The sequence below is a fragment of the Pelophylax lessonae genome (genome assembly GCF_965119305.1).
Source record: "Pelophylax lessonae genome assembly, chromosome: 6".
NCBI lineage: Eukaryota > Metazoa > Chordata > Amphibia > Anura > Ranidae > Pelophylax > Pelophylax lessonae.
In genome coordinates this window covers 13,485,955-13,507,832 of record NC_138773.1, presented here as the reverse complement: position 1 = coordinate 13,507,832, position 21,878 = coordinate 13,485,955, and the positions used below count along the sequence as shown (strand labels likewise).

General features: G+C 45.5%; 2 protein-coding genes across 2 annotated transcripts in view; one reads left to right on the top strand and one right to left on the bottom strand.

Annotated features, from left to right (window-relative positions):
- Positions 1 to 7,327: 7,327 nt before the first annotated feature.
- The window catches only part of LOC309558414 (uncharacterized protein), a gene marked incomplete at its 3' end in the record, with an annotated part of 87,216 nt that continues 72,665 nt past the window's right edge, over positions 7,328 to 21,878 (top strand). Inside the window, exons 1-2 of the mRNA XM_082261488.1 lie at positions 7,328 to 7,378; positions 19,216 to 19,369. Coding sequence (XP_082117614.1) covers positions 19,237 to 19,369 — 133 coding nt within the window. The 5' untranslated portion in view covers positions 7,328 to 7,378; positions 19,216 to 19,236. The remainder of the gene's footprint in view (positions 7,379 to 19,215; positions 19,370 to 21,878) is intronic.
- Positions 9,674 to 19,238, bottom strand: LOC309558415 (zinc finger MYM-type protein 1-like; the record flags this gene model as incomplete). The annotated part of the gene is made up of 2 exons (XM_082261489.1): positions 9,674 to 12,455; positions 19,159 to 19,238. 2 exons carry the CDS (start codon positions 19,236 to 19,238, stop codon positions 9,674 to 9,676), a joined length of 2,862 nt encoding a protein of 953 aa, XP_082117615.1.

The following is a 21,878-nucleotide window of genomic DNA, read 5'->3' as shown; positions in this document are numbered from 1 at the left end:
ATTAAAAGTCTTGCAATCAATAAGCATAAAAGCAATATACATAAATAAATATATACATATTTACATGAAAAGGGGAAAAAAATACATAGCAAGTTCTGCTCTCAAATAAAGAATGGTTTTACAGCAAAAGCAAAACTCACATCATGAACATATCATTAACAGATGATAAAAAGACAAACCTTACCATTACAAAAGGCCTCGATGGTAAGGTTTGTCTTTTTGCTGATGACACAAAGATATGTAACAGGGTTGATGTTCCTGGAGGGAAACGCCAAATGGAAAAGGATTTAGGAAAACTAGAAGAATGGTCAGAACTCTGGCAACTGAAATTTAATGTGGATAAGTGCAAGATAATGCACCTGGGGCGTAAAAACCCAAGGGCAGAATATAGAATATTTGACACAGTCCTGACCTCAGTATCTGAGGAAAGGGATTTAGGAGTAATTATTTCAGAAGACTTAAAGGTGGGAAGACAATGTAATAGAGCAGCACGAAATGCCAGCAGAATGCTTGGATGTATAGGGAGAGGTATAAGCAGTAGAAAGAGAGAAGTGCTTATGCCGCTGTACAGAACACTGGTGAGACCTCACTTGGAGTATTGTGCGCAGTACTGGAGGCCATATCTCCAGAAGGATATAGATACTCTAGAGAGAGTTCAGAGAAGAGCTACTAAACTAGTACATGGATTGCAGGAAAAAACTTACCAGGAAAGGTTAAAGGACCTTAACATGTATAGCTTGGAAGAAAGAAGAGACAGAGGGGATATGATAGAAACTTATAAATACATAAAGGGAATCAACTCGGTAAAGGAGGAGAGCATATTCAAAAGAAGAAAAACTACCACAAGAGGACACAGTTTTAAATTAGAGGGGCAAAGGTTTAAAAGTAATATGAGGAACTATTACTTTACTGAGAGAGTAGTGGATGCATGGAATAACCTTTCTGCAGAAGTGGTAGCTGTAAATACAGTGAAGGAGTTTAAGCATGCATGGGATAGTCATAAGGCTATCCTTCATATAAGATAGGGCCAGGGACTATTCATAGGATTCAGATATATTGGGCAGACTAGATGGGCCAAATGGTTCTTATCTGCCGACACATTCTATGTTTCTATGTTTCTATGTTTCTGTCACCTGCCACTGCCTAAGTATTTTCAGACACGGGCAACATAAGCCGGAAGCTTGCCATGTCGGACTCTCTGACTTTTAACTGGCCCGCCATCTTCCCAGCATCGCAGAAAAGGCCTAAACCAAGATTGAAAAATACCCACCCATCCCGGCGGGGTCTCTGCGAACATATTACCAAGATTATACTTTAAAAAGAGCAGAAAAAAAAAACTATAGGGTTGACCATTCCTAGACCACCCTCCTGCCTGGACAGGTAAGTTACATTGCGTTTGATCAGGTTCAGCCTATTTCCCCATAACAGTTGGAAAAAGCAGCTGTACACCCTTGCATAGAGAGATTCCGGCAAGATACAGACAAAACTGACATACAAAAAGATTGGGATTAGGTAAGTTTTAATCAAGTCAACCGTTTCCCTCAAGGAAAGTTTCCATTTCTTCCAGCTTGCCACCTTGGCATTGGCATTCAACAACCTGCTTTCCCAATTTCGATGACCATAGTCACCAGGACCAAATTTGATGCCCAACACTTTAATTTCCTGCTGGGGCTCTGGGAAGGCATCCAGAAGTTCGAAGCTTTCACCCTCCTCACCCATCCAGAAAACTTCACTCTTTTCATGATTGATTTTAGAGCCAGAAGCCTCCGTGTACTGCTCTATCACTCTATCACAGAGACCACCTCCTGCGCCTCCTCCATCCCAGAGATAATAACAGACACATCATCGGCATAGGCCACGACCTTCAAAGGTGGCACACCAGCAATGCCCAAAGGCACCCCACACAACGATCCACCCTCTAACCTTCTTATGAAGGGGTTGATTGCGAATACATATAGCAGGGGGCTCAAAGGACACCCCTGGCGCACCCCAGAGCCAACCTCAAAAGGCCGTCCAACCCAACCATTAACAAGTGGGAAGCTCTCAGCCCCTTTATATAATGTTTTCAGCCAATCTATAAACCTTCCCTGCAGGCCGTATCTAAGAAGTAGCATATACAGGTACTCATGTTTGACTCGATTAAAAGCCTTCGCCTGATCCAATGCCAGCAAGTACTTTCTCCATCCAGCAGCCCTGCATCGCTCCAAAGCCTCCAGGACAGCTAAAATTGCTGAAAAGGTACTTCTGCCCTGGACCAAGCAGTGCTGATGATTGGACAACAAATCGCCTGCTACTGACGACAAGCGCCAAAAAAGAATCTTTGCCAAGATCTTTCTATCAACATTGAGAAGACTGATGGGGCGCCAGTTCTCAATTATTGAGGGGTCTTTACCTTTTGATAGAAGAATCACAGCGGATTGCCTCATGGAGGGAGGGAGAGAACCCTCTTCTAAACAGCTGTGATAAACCTCCGCTAAAAAGGGAGCCAGAATGGACTTAAAACACTTGTAAAATTCAGCTGTCAACCCATCTGGCCCAGGCGATTTTTTGGTAGCCAGCTTCTCTATAGCACAAACTACCTCATCCGCTGAAATTGGTTCTGTCAAATTTATCAAAGGCAATGTATAATTTCCCAATCCTGGAGTAGAATCCAGAAAGCTTTCCATTCTGTCCCGATTAAGGTCCTTTCTTCCCAGAAGGTCTGCGTAATATGACCTGAAGATCTCCAGGATCCCTGATCTAGACTTCACCAGGGAACCCGTACTATCCCTCAGACCTATGACCGTCTTAACTGCTATGCCTTGCTTACAGTTCTGGTAAGGATCAGGCGAATGATATTTCCCATAATCTCTCTCCAGAACCAAGGAGGCATGCCGGTCGTATTGACACTTCCTAAGAAGAAGCTTTACCTCAGAGATCTCCCCTGGATCTCCTCCATACGAGACAAGACGATCAAGCTTCCTCCGCAAATGATGGTAGGCAATATACATACCAAACTGCTTCTTCTTACTTATGGCCTTGAAAAGTCCAATCGCCCTTTGTTTCACAAGCTCCCACCACTCTGACTTACTGCTGCAAAAGTCCAGAATAGAAACCTGTGCCTGAAAATAATCCTCAAAGGATTGTCTTACCTCTACATCTTCCAGGAGAGCCGAATTCAGTTTCCAGGTACCCCTTCCCCTGGGTGGAGTGTCCGAGGCATTCAGAGTCACAGACAGCATACAGTGGTCAGAGAACTCCACCGCCCTCAACTCAGGAGCTGAGAAAGCAGCGTTCTCCTATAAAAAAACCCATCTATCCTACTCTGACTATTCCCTCTCTGAAACGTGAATCCCGTGCTGCCAGGGCAGTGTTTAATGTGCACATCTACCAGGCCGGCTATCTCTAAGAAAAACGCTATCATAACCCAGCCTGTCTATGGAGACCCTCCTGTCTTCAGGCCTAATTATGGTGTTAAAGTCACCTCCAAAGACAACCTGCTGGGATGTAAAAAGGAAGGGCTTGATCTTTGTGAGGAGGCATAGATATTGATCAGTTGCAGGTCCTGCCCCCTAACAGAGACGTCTAAGACCATGCATCTCCCCATTTCTACCTCAATTACCCACCGGCACGTTGCCATATCGGTTTTAAAAAGAACCGCAACTCCGCTGCAAGGCTCAGCCGCAAGAGACCAAAAGGAGGGACCGCATCTCCACTCCCTTTTTGCTAGATGGACATCGGCCAAAGTATTGAGCCAGGTCTCTTGCAAAAATAAAATCTCAGCATCCAGCTCACTGAGCAAAAATAAGGCAATATCATGAGCTCTTGCAGTTTTCTCACGCTGGCGACATTAATGGTCGCCACCTTTATCGGAGCGGGAACTGCCATCAGGATGATTGGGGTAGTCGTTTCTTAACCTCTACCACACTCTCATCACCCGAAACAGCTCTCTTTACACTATGTGACTCCCCCTCATCCATAGATGATAAAGAAATAGATAAATCCGACACCAACTCCTCCCCTGATAAAACAGAAAATGTGTTGCCAAGAGGAACCTCTCCTGGGCCTGACTGTAAGGAGGAAATGACCGCTTTACTGGTCTTCCTCTTTTTCTTTTTCTTCCTCCTTGTCCTCTCCCACCCCTCCTCATCCGAATCCCCCACAACAGAGGGTGAGACATGGGACATGGACACCCCTCCCTCAACCCCATCCACCCCACCACCATCCAGCACCCCTGCACCCTCTTGGCCACGTTTGCGGTGTCGAGAGACAGGGACTGGAGGTGGAGTAGGCCGAGGGGGAAGATCCACTATACCCGCCCCCCCCCCAGTAGCTTCCGCTAGTCTGGAGGATCTACGCACAGTAGATGTAGGAACTACAACAGGAGGGACAGACTCAGGGACCACATCACCAGGGGAAACAGAATCTGACACAACAGACACAGGAGGGGCAGCAACAATTTCCTCTCTAACTTCAGCTGCTTCATCTTCTTTATCAAGCCTCTGCAGCTCAGTCTCCAATCCTGGCAGGTTATGCAGTGCCTCTGGGCACTGGCTATATGGATGACCCAGCTGCTGGCACAAATTGCACCGAATCTGGGTGCATTCTCTGGCCAAATGGCCTAAATCCTGGCACAGAGAACACTTCTTGAGGGTGCAGGTTGATGCAAAGTGGCCTTTATCACCACATTTATTACACACCTTAGGCTGACCTTGGTAGAAAATGGTCAGCCTATCCCTACCCAGAAAGGCTGAGCAGGGAAGGTGCTGAACTACATTGCCCAGCACCCCCAATTTTAGTGACACTGTCCAGGCCCCTGTCCATATCCCATGCTCATCAAGGACCTTCCACAGTGGAGTGAGGACCTCGCCATATCGGCGTAGCCATACTATTAAATCAGCCTCTGGTATGGATTCATTACGCACCAAGATTGTCACTGATTTTATCAGAGGCGGCCTTGAGATCACCTTTGGCACCAAACCACTCCACTGCTGAAGGCCCTTGCACCTCCTATATCTCTCCCAGAAGAGATCCAAACTTTCAGGTTTTACGAAAGACAAATCAAATTCATAACTTCCCACCGGGCAAATCAAAGCAAAAATATCATAAGCTTTAAACCCCATTTCCAAAATCAACTCAGCCACCTTACTGGTGGAGTTCCATCCCCGTCCCACTTCAACTGAACCACATTCCTCCTCCTATACCCACTAACCAGCCCCCCACCAAACCTCCCTGAATTGTGATTATTAACAGAATTTCCACCACCCACCCTGGTGCGACTCCCCAAAACTGAAGCATAGCTGCCAACATTCCTCCCAGCAGAAAATCCATCAGTTTGTTTTAAATTATCTGACACAGACTTAGCAGATAACGATTGCACAGATTCGGGATTGATCTGTGCAATCAATGAATCTTTCCTCTGCTGAACAGGGGGAGAAATGTAATTTCTATTTTTCCCAGCATTACTAACCCCTTCACCACCACCACCCACCACATTTATTGCTTTAACATTAATGTCCTTTTTTATACTTGCTGGGATATTTATTATTCCTGTTGTCTTAACAGCAGAATCCATAGTTGCTGCTGCACTGGTAAGAGCTTCAGCGGTCATCTTCTCTTCCACTAGGACAGGGTTTTCAGCTGTGGAAATGGCATTCTGTTTTAACACAGGCACAGGTGAAACATTGCAGGAGACTTCCATAGCTGCTTCCACTCCAATTGCAGCACCATGTTGATACCCTCCCCCACCAGGAATCAGCTGGTCAATCAGTACTGTAAGACTGGGAGGCTCAGGTGAACATGAAGCAGGCTCTTTGGAGCTGCCAGCCATTTTGCTTGCTGTGGGACTACTGGTCTCAGCCAGACCAGCAAAATCCATGCCTGGGGTGTTTAATGCATGTCCATCTACATTCATTTGATGGTCAGGGGACTCTGTCAGGGATTTTCCCTGCATGTCTGCACTTGGTTTCTCCACAGCAGTAACTCCAATAGGCAGATGACTGCAGAGCTCCTTCTCACCTGGGACACCATCCACTACAGCAGGTGGGGCAGACATGCTGGAAGGCAGCATGGTGCACTGGGATTTCTCCACCAGTACTGGCTTTGCTGGCTTGAATCTCCTCTGCCCATCTTCAGGGACTTCTGATGGATCATCAGAAAATACAAACTTGTCTGCTCTCAGGGGTGACTCCATCTCCTGGATGAATGACAGGGATCCATGTCCACTCTCAACCCCCTGGCTGGTTGCAGCTGGTGATTCCCAGGTCTGTCTGGTAAATCTCCTCTCATTATCAAACTTTTCTTTAAAAGCTCCACTTCTGTCTTTTAGCTTTTCCAATAATAAAGATTGTTTCTTTACCTTTTCTTCCAATTCCTGTAACTCCGGCTTCATGGCTGTGCGATTTTTACTCCAGGCCTGGCAGTACTTGGAGGAGGAAGAAGGATTTATGTTCAATCTTCAAAATTTTAAGTTTTTCTTCAGCTCTTCCAATCGCCCTAAAACGATTGATAACCTTCTGGCTGAAGACATCCGCATTCTCACCAGGGCCTGGACCCACAGACAGGTCCTCCACCTCCTCCTCACTAGGCCCTGTGTCATCAAGGGGATCCCTCCCAGGGCCTCCCACAGGATCAGGCATTGTTCCTGGGCCAAGCTAGCAGGCAAGACCCAGGCTTGAAAAAGACTGGTTGTCAGAGAGAGCTCCTTCACTGTGTCCTCCTCCTTTTTCCCACTGACCACCAATGTAAGGAGCATTCTTCCAACTGACCACCAATGTAAGGAATATTCTTACCACTGACTACTAATGTAAGGGACATTCTTCTTACTGACCAGTGACCACCAATGTAAGGAATATTCTTACCACTGACTACTAATGTAAGGGACATTCTTCTCAGTGACCACCAATGTAAGGAGCTGTAACCAAAATGGTATAGTTTGGACAGAAGAAGTTCGAGAATTGAGATTTCAATATCAATAGAAAAACAATGCAGTGATTTCAAACTGTATCTGTAGAGTGAATTTTTTTTTTTTTTTTCGTTGAGGCATACACTTCAAGGCTGGGAATGGAGTGGGTGGGGGCTTAAAAAATTATTTCAGGATTTTATTTTTGTCTGTTACTCCAGTGGGTAGATTTTCTTCCTTTCTTGTCCCTGTGAAAACAGGAAAAGGAAAGAAGAAGGTGGGGACATGAAGGCTTTGACAACAATGGACAATACTTACTAAGAATTTGTTTTCATTTTTAGCTGTTCTCCTATTGGAGAGATTTTCAGCAGAAATTGTCTGACTTGGAACGGTTTCCCGAGGTGATACAACAAAGTTTCATTTTCACTTCTTGCAGTTTTTGCATTCGATCGCTGTTAGGAGCTCGGTGTATAGGGTGTATCGCAGCTTCCAGAATCGGTGAGTAAGATTAATAATTGGGGTGTCACAGTATGTTAGGGGTTGGGAGTTCAGTTTAGGCTTTCATTGTTTATTAGATGTAGGATGGATAAAAACTCAACTTATATCAGTACATTGTCAGTAAGGAGTTAAATCTCTCAGCAACAGAGAACAGATAATTTAATAGACAGGATGTGGTGCGGACTGATAGACAGGTGCTCAGAGTGTAGCGGGATGACACGATTATTCACCTTCCCTCTGACAGCATGAAATGAGAAGCTCACAGTATGCAGTGAAATCAGAGTATTTCAGTCCAGGAGAACTGTGCAGGACTGGAGGGAAGACCGGAGGGTCAGATTAGAGCTGAACAATCCTTTCAGTGCCCCCTTTCTACCACACTGCAAGGATAAATGTTTGTTAAATCTAGGGGTGCACAGATAAGAAGGAAAAAGTGTTACCTTACTCCCTGCCCTGCAGGCTCCCTTGATCATATCTTATGCTCTTCAGGCTGTTGTCACATGCTCACCCCCTACAATGGTTAATTTCCAGGAATTGCATGTGATGGCTCCAACACCCTGCCTACAAACCACAGCTTCAGGAAGTGAGGGAGGTCCTCAAATCCAAGCGGTAGAGCAAGTAACACACCCTGTTGAGCAACTCATGGACTAAAAAGACGCATTAACCCCTGCAGTGTGTGTGGGGGAGGAGGCACTGCAAGAACCGTTTTTTATTCCCTGAGTTCAGCTTTAAAATTGTGTTTATAGTACATGTAAAAGTACATGTGTAGGGAATGGTCAGAACCATTTTACTGTATGCCTTATTGTCCTACAGACTCAACAGTAACTATGAGGGAAAGTCTCCAAAGTAAGGTGAATCCTCTCTTCATTGTCACCAGAGCAGGTGTCCCTATTGGAAAATTTCCTCTCGCCTCTTGTTCTGGTAACAAGTGTAGCATTTTGGATTTACCACCATTTTTTGTCTGGAGACAAATAGAGAGGGTGAGTCACCCCAGTAGGGAGACAGACAGAAATATACACTGATCAGCCATAGCATTATGACACCTACCATAACATGACCACCACCTAATATTGAGGAGGTCCCCCTTTTGCCACCAAAACAGCCCTGATCCATCAAGGCATGGACTCCACTAGATCTCTGAAGGAATGCTATGGAATCTGGCACCAAGCCGTCAGTAGCAGATCTTTTAAGTCCTGTTAGTTGGGAGGTGGGGCCTCCATGGATTGGATTTGAGATCTGGAGAATTTGGTGAACTGAGATCTGGAGAATTTGGAGGCCAAGTAAACATCTCAAAGACACCTTTTATTAATCTGTGCTCACGTTCAGATACTCACACGCCTATTGTAGCCTCTTTTGGCTGTCGACATGGGTCAGCATGGGCACCCTGACTGGTCTGCAGCTGCACAGTCCCATACACAACAAACTGCGATGGTCTGCGTGTTATGACATCAATGAGCCTTCCTTCCCCACCTCCATCAATGAGCATTCCCTCCCAACTCCATCAATGAGCTTTCCCTCCCCAACTCCATCAATGAGCCTTCCCTCCCCATCCCCAGGGCCGGACTGGGTATGAAAACCAGCCCTGGAAAAAATTACATACCAGCCCCATAGCATTGCATCGTCATACCAGCACAACGTTGAGTTCTTGTTCATAAAAAGGTAAAATCATGCATTTTAAAGCACATTTAATGAGAGCATTATTTATAGATAAGACCGATATAAAAGCACACAAAGGACTTGTATATAAAGAGCACAAAAAAGTTGTAAACGTGGCGCAATCACCAAGATTAGACCCTTTATTGTTATGGTGATTAGACTACATTTAAAACTTTGCCCCACAATAGCTCTTTAATGTAGAACCCCTATTGTTCCAAATATCACAGTAGACCATTATCCATGAAATTGTGCCAGTCCCATCAAAATTGTCCAAATAAAGAATAATCAAAGAGCTTTACTTCAAAGTATAGGAAACAAATAGTTTCCAAACTTTATTAACAACATATATAAAATTACTCAAACACACAAAACAGTAGTAAATGCAAAAAAACTTTTTAAAAAGGTAACAAAGTGCAAATGTTTTACAAGACAGTAATTAAATATAATAAAAACGTGCAAAAACCTTTGGAACTCAAGTTTAAATACCTTGAAACATATTGCTAACTAGCTTTCTAGTCCAATTTTATAACTGAAAAATAGTACCAGTATCATGGCAAGCAGCAACCCAGTTCAAAACGTAAAGTACAAACATTACTCAAAAAGTGCTTTAAAACAAGTAAAATATTAACCAACATTGTAATGTTATGTAAGCAGCATCCCTTGTAGTAAGCTGCTTTTCGAAGCCAAAACATCAATGATGGTTTCATTGCTTAGTCCAATCAAGGCCTCTTTCTCCACGGACATAAGCATAAGGGCCTCCAAATGTGTTTGCGAAAGGGAATTTCTTAGCCTGTTCAAAATGTATTTCAGTTTTGAAAATGACCTCTCACATGCTACTTGTGAAGAGGAAAGGGTCAGTGTCAATTTATATGCATTATAAAGTGAACTATACGTTAGACTGTGCAAGTTGTAACGCACTAATACATTGTAGCAGCAGGCTATACAGCTCTTACAAGTCTTGCACTTTCCACTTTTATCACCAACATTTGAGAATGGCTGTTCCTCAGTTTCAGAGATGAGATGAGAATGGATGGTGTCTTCATCTTGACCTTCATTGTTAGCATCACTATATTCTTCATTAACTGACATTTTTAATCTTTGCCACTTTGATGCAAAATCAAGGAGCTCACTTTGCAGTTTCTCTTTAGTTGCACTGGAATCAAATTTAATCACAAGTCTACTCAGTCGTTCTAATGCACTGTTAGGAAGGTCTACTAAAATATCTTCAAAATTTTTGGGATCTAAACATGCCAAATCTGCAAATAACTGACCATGGGTTGTAAATCGGCTATGCAGGCTATTAATGATCTTGTCTAAGGTCACATTGTACACCTCCACCCGGAACTGATCACTTGCTAACAGAATTGGTTCGTCTACTGCAAGCTCACCAGCCATTCTTTTCTTACGCTGTATTCTTCGAGGTGATGGAAAGTCTTCCTCAATCACAACTTGGCAGTCAGTTGTATCCAACTTGCTGTTTGCCCAGACTGCAAACGTCTTTGCAGCATCTACAATCATTTTGGAATCCCGATCATGTGCTTGCAAGTTGTTTACCGTTTCGGTCACCATTCGGTATGCCTGCAGTACATCCATACCTTGTGTTTGCAGGTACAAGGATAGTGGAGTGGTATTTTTGAAAATAAATAAGTACAGCTGTGCCGTTATAATGGTGTGGAATTTTTTAAGGGATTCTACGTAAGTTCCAGCCTTGTATCGAATGTCAGCATTAAAATGATCAGAACAGGATATCTCTGCCATGGTCTGGATCAAATTTACATACAAGGCTTGACTTGGATCATTCAATGAACCAAACACCTTTGTAAGTGCCGCATCTCTGGACCACCACCTTGTTTCTCCAATAACAGAAAGAGATCGAAATCTCTCTTCCTGAGACTTTTCACGCCATACATTCATCCGGAGGTAGGATTCACGGATAAATACAGCACAGGAGTTTAACAAGCCGAACAACAATACTGACTGAACAGATATCTTTGTGACGTCCATCATAACCAGATTTAGTACATGTGCATAGCACCACACATGAATCTGGCCAGGTGCTTTATTACTCAGCCAAGTGCTGAATCCATTGTACTGACCCTGCATATTAGAAGCTCCATCTGTTGAGTTCCCAACACAGTTTGCAACATCAATTTCCATGGATTCCAACACATCACAAACCAGTTCACACAAAGCCTTCCCTGTTGTGGATGTGCAGTTTACTACAGCAACCAGACGTTCATGGACCACATCTGTGACATACCGAATTATTACCGAACACTGGTCTGACACATTTATATCCTGAGTTGTATCAAGCTGTATTGAGAACATGCCAGCATCTCTGATCTCTTGGGCAATACCTTTTTTCAGAAGTGCTGAAATTACACAGATGATGTTGTTTACTGTTGTTTTTGAAATTAATGTAACAAAGCCACCACGTCCTTTGCTACTTTTTGCACTTTGATGCTGCTTTTTACTCTTTTTAATAATTGTATCAAGGTGATTTCGCAGCAAGGGATCAAATTTGCTTAGGAGTAGCAAAATCTCAAGGAAATTTCCATGGTCCAACTTTTCATTTTCTAAAGTATATGCTGCTTCAGCTGTTGCCCGATAGCTTAGGCCTCTTTTTCCAATCAGCTTGATGGTTTCAACTATCCGCTCTAGGATGGCACGTTTTCGCTTCACTTCCTCTTTCCTGGCTGTTGTTTGTTTCTCGAAGAAATGACTGGATATGTTCATATTCTTCGACCTCATCAAAAATGATTCAGAGCTATTATTGTGAAGGTTACTTCTTTCGTGCTCTTCAATTCGCTGGTACATGTGCTTTTCATCAATGCAACCATTAATAAAAGCACTGTCTTCTGTCTTTTTACTAAAAGCTAGACACACCATGCAGAAAAAAGCACCATGTCCATGTGAATATGTCAACCAGTTACGCTTCTTTCCATCCCTCCTCTGATATAACTTTTTGGAATTAAAAGAAAGGACAACTGGTTGGCATGGATGAAATAATAAGAAGGAATCTAAATTTTCCGATTTTGGTCTGATAAACCACATTTTATCATCAACTGTGTCAGACATGCCCTCCCTAATGCCAACTACTTCTGGAATATCTTCTGTTAATGATCCTTCTTCATGTTCTTCAGTTTCTAGCTCAACAGGAGCTTCAATACAATGGACACTATCTTCACCTGCATCGGTATCTACATCAAACTGTACAGTACTTTGCACAGCGCTATGCATTGCTGTGCTACAGCTAGCACCACTGTCTTCATCTGTAGATGCAGGTGGTAAGTCATGCTTTGTTGCCACCATCTTAAACAAGCTACTGACTTTTTTATACTGGTGTGCATCTTTTTCTAACAGTTTTTTTTTTTTTTTCACGTTCTTTTTCTGCTCCACCTTTCTGTTTTCTTTTACCTTCACCCTTCTTATCCATGGCAATCACTAAAAAAAAAGAAATATATTTGCTATATTTGATTCAGCTACAAAACAAATGAATTACATCTGAACCATGGGCAAAATTATCCAGAATCCCAAACTATGGGAATGGATGGATTAGAAGGGTAATTCTAATCAAATTGCTTATAAAATGTCCGCTGGGTCATGTGAAAATTTGGGAAACATGTCCCAATGAAGCCAAATTATATATTTCAGAAATAAAAAGCTTGCCAGGGGTAAAGCCTGGTATTACAATTTTTATGAACTCAACATGAGACACTTTTTTTAAGCCAATGTACAAAAGCATTATATACATCAGCAGAACAAGACTTTACTACCCACATTAAGCAATGCAGGGTAAAAAGGATGAAGCAGATAGATTACCCGTACAGAGAATAACAAACCAACATAAAAACAAATCCTAACCCTGCATTGCAGGTATAGAACAATGTAATACCATATGGCAGACATGAACTGAATAACACATGCAAGCCTGCAACGGCAGGTATAGATCAACAGAATAACACATGCAAGCCTGCAACGGCAGGTATAGATCAACAGAATAACACATGCAAGCCTGCAACGGCAGGTAAAGATCAACAGAATAACACGTGCAAGCCTGCAACGGCAGGTATAGATCAACAGAATACCACGTGCAAGCCTGCAACGGCAGGTATAGATCAACAGAATACCACGTGCAAGCCTGCAACAGCAGGTATAGATCAACAGAATACCACGTGCAAGCCTGCAACGGCAGGTATAGATCAACAGAATACCACGTGCAAGCCTGCAACGGCAGGTATAGATCAACAGAATACCACGTGCAAGCCTGCAACGGCAGGTATAGATCAACAGAATACCACGTGCAAGCCTGCAACGGCAGGTATAGATCAACAGAATACCACGTGCAAGCCTGCAACGGCAGGTATAGATCAACAGAATACCACGTGCAAGCCTGCAACAGCAGGTATAGATCAACAGAATACCACGTGCAAGCCTGCAACGGCAGGTATAGATCAACAGAATAACACGCGCAACCCTGCAACGGCAGGTATAGATCAACAGAATAACACGTGCAAACCTGCAACGGCAGGTATAGATCAACAGGAGTTTTTTTTTCGCGATATTTCTCTGAATGATGTCTCACCCTATGCTCTGCCTTCTGTGCAGGTATAAAATCTCAGCCTCAGCAATATTCCAGAGTCCAGGTTGTTTCTGTATCACCTCACTGGTACAACAATTTAAAGAAATCAATCACAATGCAGTACTTTACAAATGTGTGAAGTAAAAAAAAAAAAAAGTTTTCAAATGTATACTTCAGGCACCAACACAACTTCATCTAGATAAAGTTCTGTGGATATCATGAAAAATGATACATTTGTATTACGGGAGGGGGGGGGGGGGTCAGCATTGTATTAGGGGCCCTAATACAATGCTGATCCCCCCTCCCCCTAATACAATGCTGACCCCCCCGGCCCCCTCCCCCCTAATACAATGCTGTCCCCCCGGCCCCCTCCCTCTAATAAACTTCTGACCCCCCCTCCCCCTAATACAATGCTGTTCCCCCCGACCCCCCCCCCCCTTATACAATGCCCCCCTTATACAATGCCGATTCCCCTCCCCCTAATACAATGTAGGCATACGATGGTGTCAGATTTACATGCTGCGATTAATTAAAGTTTTGCCATGGTATACGGTATTATTAGTATTCAATCATATGAAAAATGAAGCCATCAGTGTCTGGCCTACCTGGTGATGACTGGTTCTGACGCTCAGCTCTGATTCGATGGCCTGGTCATTAAAGAGGCAAATCCTTGCGGTCCAGAAGTGGTTAAACCTAAAGGAGGACCGGTGTTTTTATTTATAAATTACTTTACTATTGCTTTAGGCCTGGTTCCCATGTATGCGGGTTGGCAGCCCACATTTGCACAGGCATAGCAGCTGATTATACAGGTTGATTTGCACAACATATACTGGATAACAATAAATTTGATTATAAAATAATTCATACAATGTATACTAAAATACGCTGTGTAAATGATGCAATGTGCAAAAAATGCAGTAATAAACAATACAAATGTGCAAAAATTGTGTGCAAAAATACAATTTAAAAAAGGGACTATTGTGCTAATATGCATTAACATATATGTGCAATAAAAGTGCAATGTCGGCCGAGTTCTATTGAACCGACTGATGCCATCCGATATTCGGCCCATACTAGGCTTTACTTTATGTACCATGAACTGTAGATATATTAATTATTATCAGGGGTTCCCTCCCTGAGACCTGAAACTTATTTCAAGGGTTCAATGTGTTAACATGGTTGAGAAAGGCTGTTGTGGAGTAGATTTAATTTTTACTCTGGTTTTCATTCTGAGTAGATGGCTGACCACTTACTAAATCTTTTTTTGTTTCAAGTATCATTACATTCTGCAAGGCCTTATTTATAGCCCCTGAAATGCAATTGGTATGGTCCATAGTTCCAGCACCAAAATTTCTCTGCTGCTACTAATAGAAGGGGTGGTTATACAGCTGAGATTGATGACGAATACTGCAGTCCCCCCCAGAAGCACTGTGAAAAACCTGCTAAATCTTAACAAGATGTGCTTTGTAAAGCTCAGAGTATTAATGTAAATTAAGGGAACTTTCTAATACAGTTACATTCCCAGACGGCATTAGCTGATAACTCACTGATTTTACCTTTTGCCTACAGTTGCCTTCTAAACACAGGATGTCTGCCCTTGTCCAAATGACCCACTGCATAAAAAAGGAAAAGACTTTCAGTTAAATCACTTCATAAATAACCAGAGAGGCAAAACCCACTGTAAAAATGTAAGACCATGAAGCGCTGGCTAAAAGCAGCCACAGTATTTGAAGCTGCTGACTTTTTTTGAGAGTGGGGGAAGGGGGCCTGGGGCTCCCTTTTTAAGTTTTGATGATTCTATAGTCAGTGGTGGGATTCAAAAATTTTAGTAACCAGTTCCGACTTTCCCAGCAGAATGACCAGTGTGCCCCCTTTTAATGCAGAATGACCAGTGTGCCCCCTTTCAAGGCACAGTGACCAGCGTGTCCCCCCCTTTCAAGGCACAGTGACCAGCGTGTCCCCCCCTTTCAAGGCACAGTGACCAGCGTGCCCCCCTCTTTCAAGGCACAGTGACCAGCGTGCCCCCCTTTCAAGGCACAGTGACCAGCGTGCCCCCCTTTCAAGGCACAGTGACCAGCGTGCCCCCCTTTCAATGCACAGTGACCAGCGTGCCCCTCTTTCAATGCAGAGAGACCAGCGTGCCACCCTTTCAATGCAGAGAGACCAGCATGCCCCCCTTTCAATGCACAGTGACCAGCGCTGTGCGCCCCCCTTTCAATGCACAGTGACCAGCGTGCCACCCTTTCAATGCACAGTGACCAGCGTGCCACCCTTTCAATGCACAGTGACCAGCGTGCCACCCTTTCAATGCACAGTGACCACAGCATTGCCCCCATTCATTGCAGAGCGCCACAGCATTGCCCCCATTCATTGCAGAGCGCCACAGCATTGCCCCCAATGATCATTGCAGAGTGCCACAGCCTTGTCCCCATTCATTGCAGAGCGCACAGCATTGCCCCCATTCATTGCAGAGCGCCACAGCATTGCCCCCATTCATTGCAGAGCGCCACAGCATTGCCCCCATTCATTGCAGAGCGCCACAGCATTGCCCCCATTCATTGCAGAGCGCCACAGCATTGCCCCCATTCATTGCAGAGCGCCACAGCATTGCCCCCATTCATTGCAGAGCGCCACAGCATTGCCCCCATTCATTGCAGAGCGCCACAGCATTGCCCCCATTCATTGCAGAGCGCCACAGCATTGCCCCCATTCATTGCAGAGCGCCACAGCATTGCCCCCATTCATTGCAGAGCGCCACAGCATTGCCCCCATTCATTGCAGAGTGCCACAGCCTTGTCCCCATTCATTGCAGAGCGCACAGCATTGCCCCCATTCATTGCAGAGCGCACAGCATTTCCCCCATTCATTGCAGAGCGCACAGCATTTCCCCCATTCATTGCAGAGCGCACAGCATTGCCCCCATTCATTGCAGAGCGCCACAGCATTGCCCCCATTCATTGCAGAGCGCCACAGCATTGCCCCCATTCATTGCAGAGTGCCACAGCCTTGTCCCCATTCATTGCAGAGCACACAGCATTGCCCCCATTCATTGCAGAGCGCCACAGCATTGCCCCCATTCATTGCAGAGCGCACAGCATTGCCCCCATTCATTGCAGAGCGCCACAGCATTGCCCCCATTCATTGCAGAGCGCCACAGCATTGCCCCCATTCATTGCAGAGTGCACAGCATTGCCCCCATTCATTGCAGAGCGCACAGCATTGCCCCCATTCATTGCAGAGCGCACAGCCTTGCCCCCATTCATTGCAGAGCGCACAGCATTGCCCCCATTCATTGCAGAGCGCACAGCATTTCCCCCATTCATTGCAGAGCGCACAGCATTTCCCCCATTCATTGCAGAGCGCACAGCATTGCCCCCATTCATTGCAGAGCGCACAGCATTTCCCCCATTCATTGCAGAGCGCACAGCATTTCCCCCATTCATTGCAGAGCGCACAGCATTTCCCCCATTCATTGCAGAGCGCACAGCCTTGCCCCCATTCATTGCAGAGCGCACAGCATTTCCCCCATTCATTGCAGAGCGCACAGCCTTGCCCCCATTCATTGCAGAGCGCACAGCCTTGCCCCCATTCATTGCAGAGCGCACAGCCTTGCCCCCATTCATTGCAGAGCGCACAGCATTGCCCCCATTCATTGCAGAGCGCACAGCATTGCCCCCATTCATTGCAGAGCGCCACAGCATTGCCCCCATTCATTGCAGAGCGCCACAGCATTGCCCCCATTCATTGCAGAGCGCACAGCATTGCCCCCATTCATTGCAGAGCGCACAGCATTGCCCCCATTCATTGCAGAGCGCCACAGCATTGCCCCCATTCATTGCAGAGCGCACAGCATTTCCCCCATTCATTGCAGAGCGCACAGCATTTCCCCCATTCATTGCAGAGCGCACAGCATTTCCCCCATTCATTGCAGAGCGCACAGCATTTCCCCCATTCATTGCAGAGCGCACAGCCTTGCCCCCATTCATTGCAGAGCGCACAGCATTGCCCCCATTCATTGCAGAGCGCACAGCCTTGCCCCCATTCATTGCAGAGCGCACAGCATTGCCCCCATTCATTGCAGAGCGCACAGCCTTGCCCCCATTCATTGCAGAGCGCACAGCATTGCCCCCATTCATTGCAGAGCGCACAGCATTGCCCCCATTCATTGCAGAGCGCCACAGCATTGCCCCCATTCATTGCAGAGCGCCACAGCATTGCCCCCATTCATTGCAGAGCGCACAGCATTGCCCCCATTCATTGCAGAGCGCACAGCATTGCCCCCATTCATTGCAGAGCGCCACAGCATTGCCCCCATTCATTGCAGAGCGCACAGCATTTCCCCCATTCATTGCAGAGCGCACAGCATTTCCCCCATTCATTGCAGAGCGCACAGCATTTCCCCCATTCATTGCAGAGCGCACAGCATTTCCCCCATTCATTGCAGAGCGCACAGCCTTGCCCCCATTCATTGCAGAGCGCACAGCATTGCCCCCATACTACTTACCACCTGGCACGACGACTGGATGGGACACACACCACACAGCACACACACACTGCCAGCATGAAACCCGCCAAACCGGACTGAAGCTGACCTCGCTCTGATCACATGCTGGCGTGCGTGCAGTGTGGGAGACTGGGAGGGGGGAGGGATCGTCGGCGCCAGACTCCAGTCTCCAGTTGAAAACATGCACCAGCCAGAGCCGCCGTCCACCGCGCAGGCGCAGCCGGCCAGCCACCCCGCCGTGACGTCATGCCGTTCTCAGGCACAGCGGGAGCGCAGAGGGGGCCGGGGCAGTGCACGCAGCCTGGCTGCACAGCGTCGGCGGCCGCCGGCCAATCGGCGGAGAGCACCGCGAGCGGCCAATCAGCGGCGAGCGGCCCCATGAAATCCTTAAAGCGGCACTGCTGGCAATATTTAAAGCGGCGATCTGCGGCGGCCGGAAATATTTAAAGCGGCGCTCTACGGGCGGCCAAATCAAAGCGGCCCCAGGGCCGGCGGCCCACCGGGAATTATCCCGGTATCCCGATACGCCAGTCCGGCCCTGCCCATCCCCATCAATTAGCCTTCCCTCTCCATATCCATCAATGAGCCTTCCCTCTCCATATCCATCAATGAGCCTTCCCTCTCCACCTCCAACAATGAGCCTTACCTCCCACCTCTATCAATGAACCTTCGCTCCCCACCTCCATCAATGAACCTTCCCTCCCCACCTCCATCAATGAGCCTTCCCTCCCCACCACCATCAATGAGCCATACCCCCTCCACCCACACCACTATCAATGAACCTTGGCTGTCCATGACCCCTGAGTGTTGCCAACCTCCCGAAACATTATTAATTGACAAAACATGTAAATTCTACTGGCAGAGCACATTTTTTACTGACAACCTGAAAAATGACAGAACTCCATCTGATATTTAAACATAATATGGAAACACTGGCCATAGTCATATCAGGTAATTTGACTGGTTTACACTTAATTTTTCACGCTGTGTTGAATTCTATCAGCCCCTCATATACTGTATACAGACAGTTGTAAAAATCACTGTCCGTAACTTTGCTGATGGTTGGCAACTCCCTGCTCCTTGCATTTCTTCTTCCAGGGAAGAGCAACCTCTTGTATCATGAGAGGGCAAAGGGATAGCGAACTTGAGAACCTCCTTGAAGCTACCGAGCTCCGAATAAAGGACCGCAGTTTTATCAGGATCAAAACGTTATGTTGTGAAAAAGAAACAATATGTGGTAAGTGCAGTCTATGTACAGTATGCTGTTTCTAGGAATACATGGGAGATTTTTACACTTATAGTATCATTGTACTTTAATATTTGGCTGTCAGGCTGTAAGCTATGGTCTAAAATCCCCTATACCACTTTACCCTTTAACAGAACATTATTATTATTTCTTTAATCATAATAAAGATAACAGGGTAACAGGGACATCAAGCTGCTAATACAAAATCTTTACCAGCTCAATACGGGGAGCAAACAAATGCGTTATTTATGGGTGTCACTCAACTATCTAATCTAGGAGTAGGCTGCAGTTAAAATATATCCAAAAAGGAAAGAAGGCAACTGTTTTCCCACACCAGAGGGACCTCCCCCATTTTACTGACCAACTGGACCATATAGAAGTCACCCTGCCAGAACGGACAACTGGCAAACCAGCTAGACTTGACGGCCAGCCCCTCCACCTCCAACCTCCATGGTGCACCTACACCCGCTGACAAAGGAGCCGTCCTTATTTCTTACAGCACCTTCATTTGCATGACCTGTGACAGACTCACCTGGGGTAGAGGCTTTTGGAGGGAACTGCAGGCTAGCGAGTTTGGGCCCTGGCATTTGAGAGAGCTTAACCACTTGCCGACCGCCGCACGACGGCGGTCAGCCCCTCCTGGGCAAAGTGACGTATATATACGTCACTCGCCCGCGAGCCAATAGGGGGCGAGCGCGCGCCACCGGAGGCGCGCTCCCGCCCCCACTCGTTCACTGTCATCCCCGCGCGAGTGACCGGCGGCTCGGATGTCCCCCGGCTACCCGCGATCGTCCGCTGCAGAGGGAGAAAGGCAGGCAGCTGATGTAAACAAAGCCGCCTGTCATTCTCCCTGGTGAAACTGCAGAGATCATACGATCCTGCTATGTAGGATCGTATGTCTCTGTGGTTACATGAAAAGCCACACCCCTTTACAGTTAGAAGCACCCCCCTAGGGACACATTTAACCCCTGCATCTCCAAAAAAGTTAACCCCTTCCCTGCCAGTGTCAGTTTTACAGTAACAGTGCATATGTATTGCACTGATTACTGTAGTAATGTCACTGGTACCCCCAAAAGTGTCAAAAATGTCAGTCGAAGGGTCCGATCTGTCCGCCGCAAAGTCGCAGTCCCGCAAAAAAAATCGCAGATCACCACCATTACTTATTAAAAAAAAAAAAACAATAAAAATTACAAAAATCTTTCCCTTAGTTAGTAAACGCAATAACTTTTGCGCAAACCAATCAAAATATGCTTATTGCAATTTCTTTTTACCAAACATAGGTAGCAGAAAACAAATTAGCCTAAAATGTTAAAAAAATTAGATTTTTACATTTTTTTGGGGGGGGATTTCAAAATTGTCGCTCTTTTTTTGTTTATAGCACAAAAAGTAAAAATCGCACAGGTGATCAAATACCACTTAAAGAAAGCTCTGTTTGTGGGAAAAAAAGGACGTCAATTTCATTTGGGTACAGTGTTGCACGACCGCACAATTGTCCGTTAAAATCATGCAGTGCCGAATCGCAAAATAGGGCCTGTTCAGGAAGGGGGTAAAATCTTCTGGGGCTTAAGTGGTTAAATCATTCAGGAAGCTGTCCTGTTATATATTGCAAAAGGACATTTAACTGTTTAAGGAAGCCACGATGGTCTCTGCCAACCTGAAACTCAGTAAACAGATGTATTTGAAAAGAAAGCTGATTAATGAGATCTGAAAAGCCATGGGTCTTCCGTTGCCTACTAGCCTGAGGTGGGATGAGATCACTGTTAGTATTGTTAATTGTGCTAATTAACTCACCTATTGTTTGTCTGTCTGCTAGCAAATTATTATGAGATGTGCAATGTACTTTGTTGTGATCTTGGGGCCAGGGAGTCTGAGCTGAAGTGGGGATATCTGATTAATCACAACATTGTCCAGGTGGCTAGTTGTTTAATTAATGTAATGTTTATAGTATATGTTGATTGTTCTTTAGCTATGGTAAATATATTCCTGTGTACAGTTTGAATTATTAGGGTAATATGATCAGGAGGGGGTGTTCTCCTCTGGGGTATAAAGTACATGTCTGAGTTTCATTAAAGAGTCTTTCCTTTGGAGCTTACCTTTACATCTTGTCTGTGTTCGATGATTGGGGTAAAAAGGGCTGGTATTGGCTCTCAATCTGCTCTGAATGGTTTGGAGGTCAGGAGGCAATGATTGGCGGAAGGAGGCACCTAGTCGGGGTGCCAAGCAGTTCCGTCACATGATCAATTTCTTAGATAAGTCCGCAGGGGCTACCATCCCCCATGATCTGGAGCTATATCATTCTCCACTGCCTGTGACATACACCCTTTTTATTCTTATCTACTTTCCCTTCACCTATATGATTCACATCTCTTAAGAGACCTCTTACAGTGCTCGAGAACCCCCTCACACTTTGGGAATAGTCTGCCTGTGAACCTGCCTTGTAATCTTTTTTGTTAACCCCTTTCCCCAGACCTACACGATAAAATGCAATTCCCTTCCCCCCCTGCAGACTTTGCTG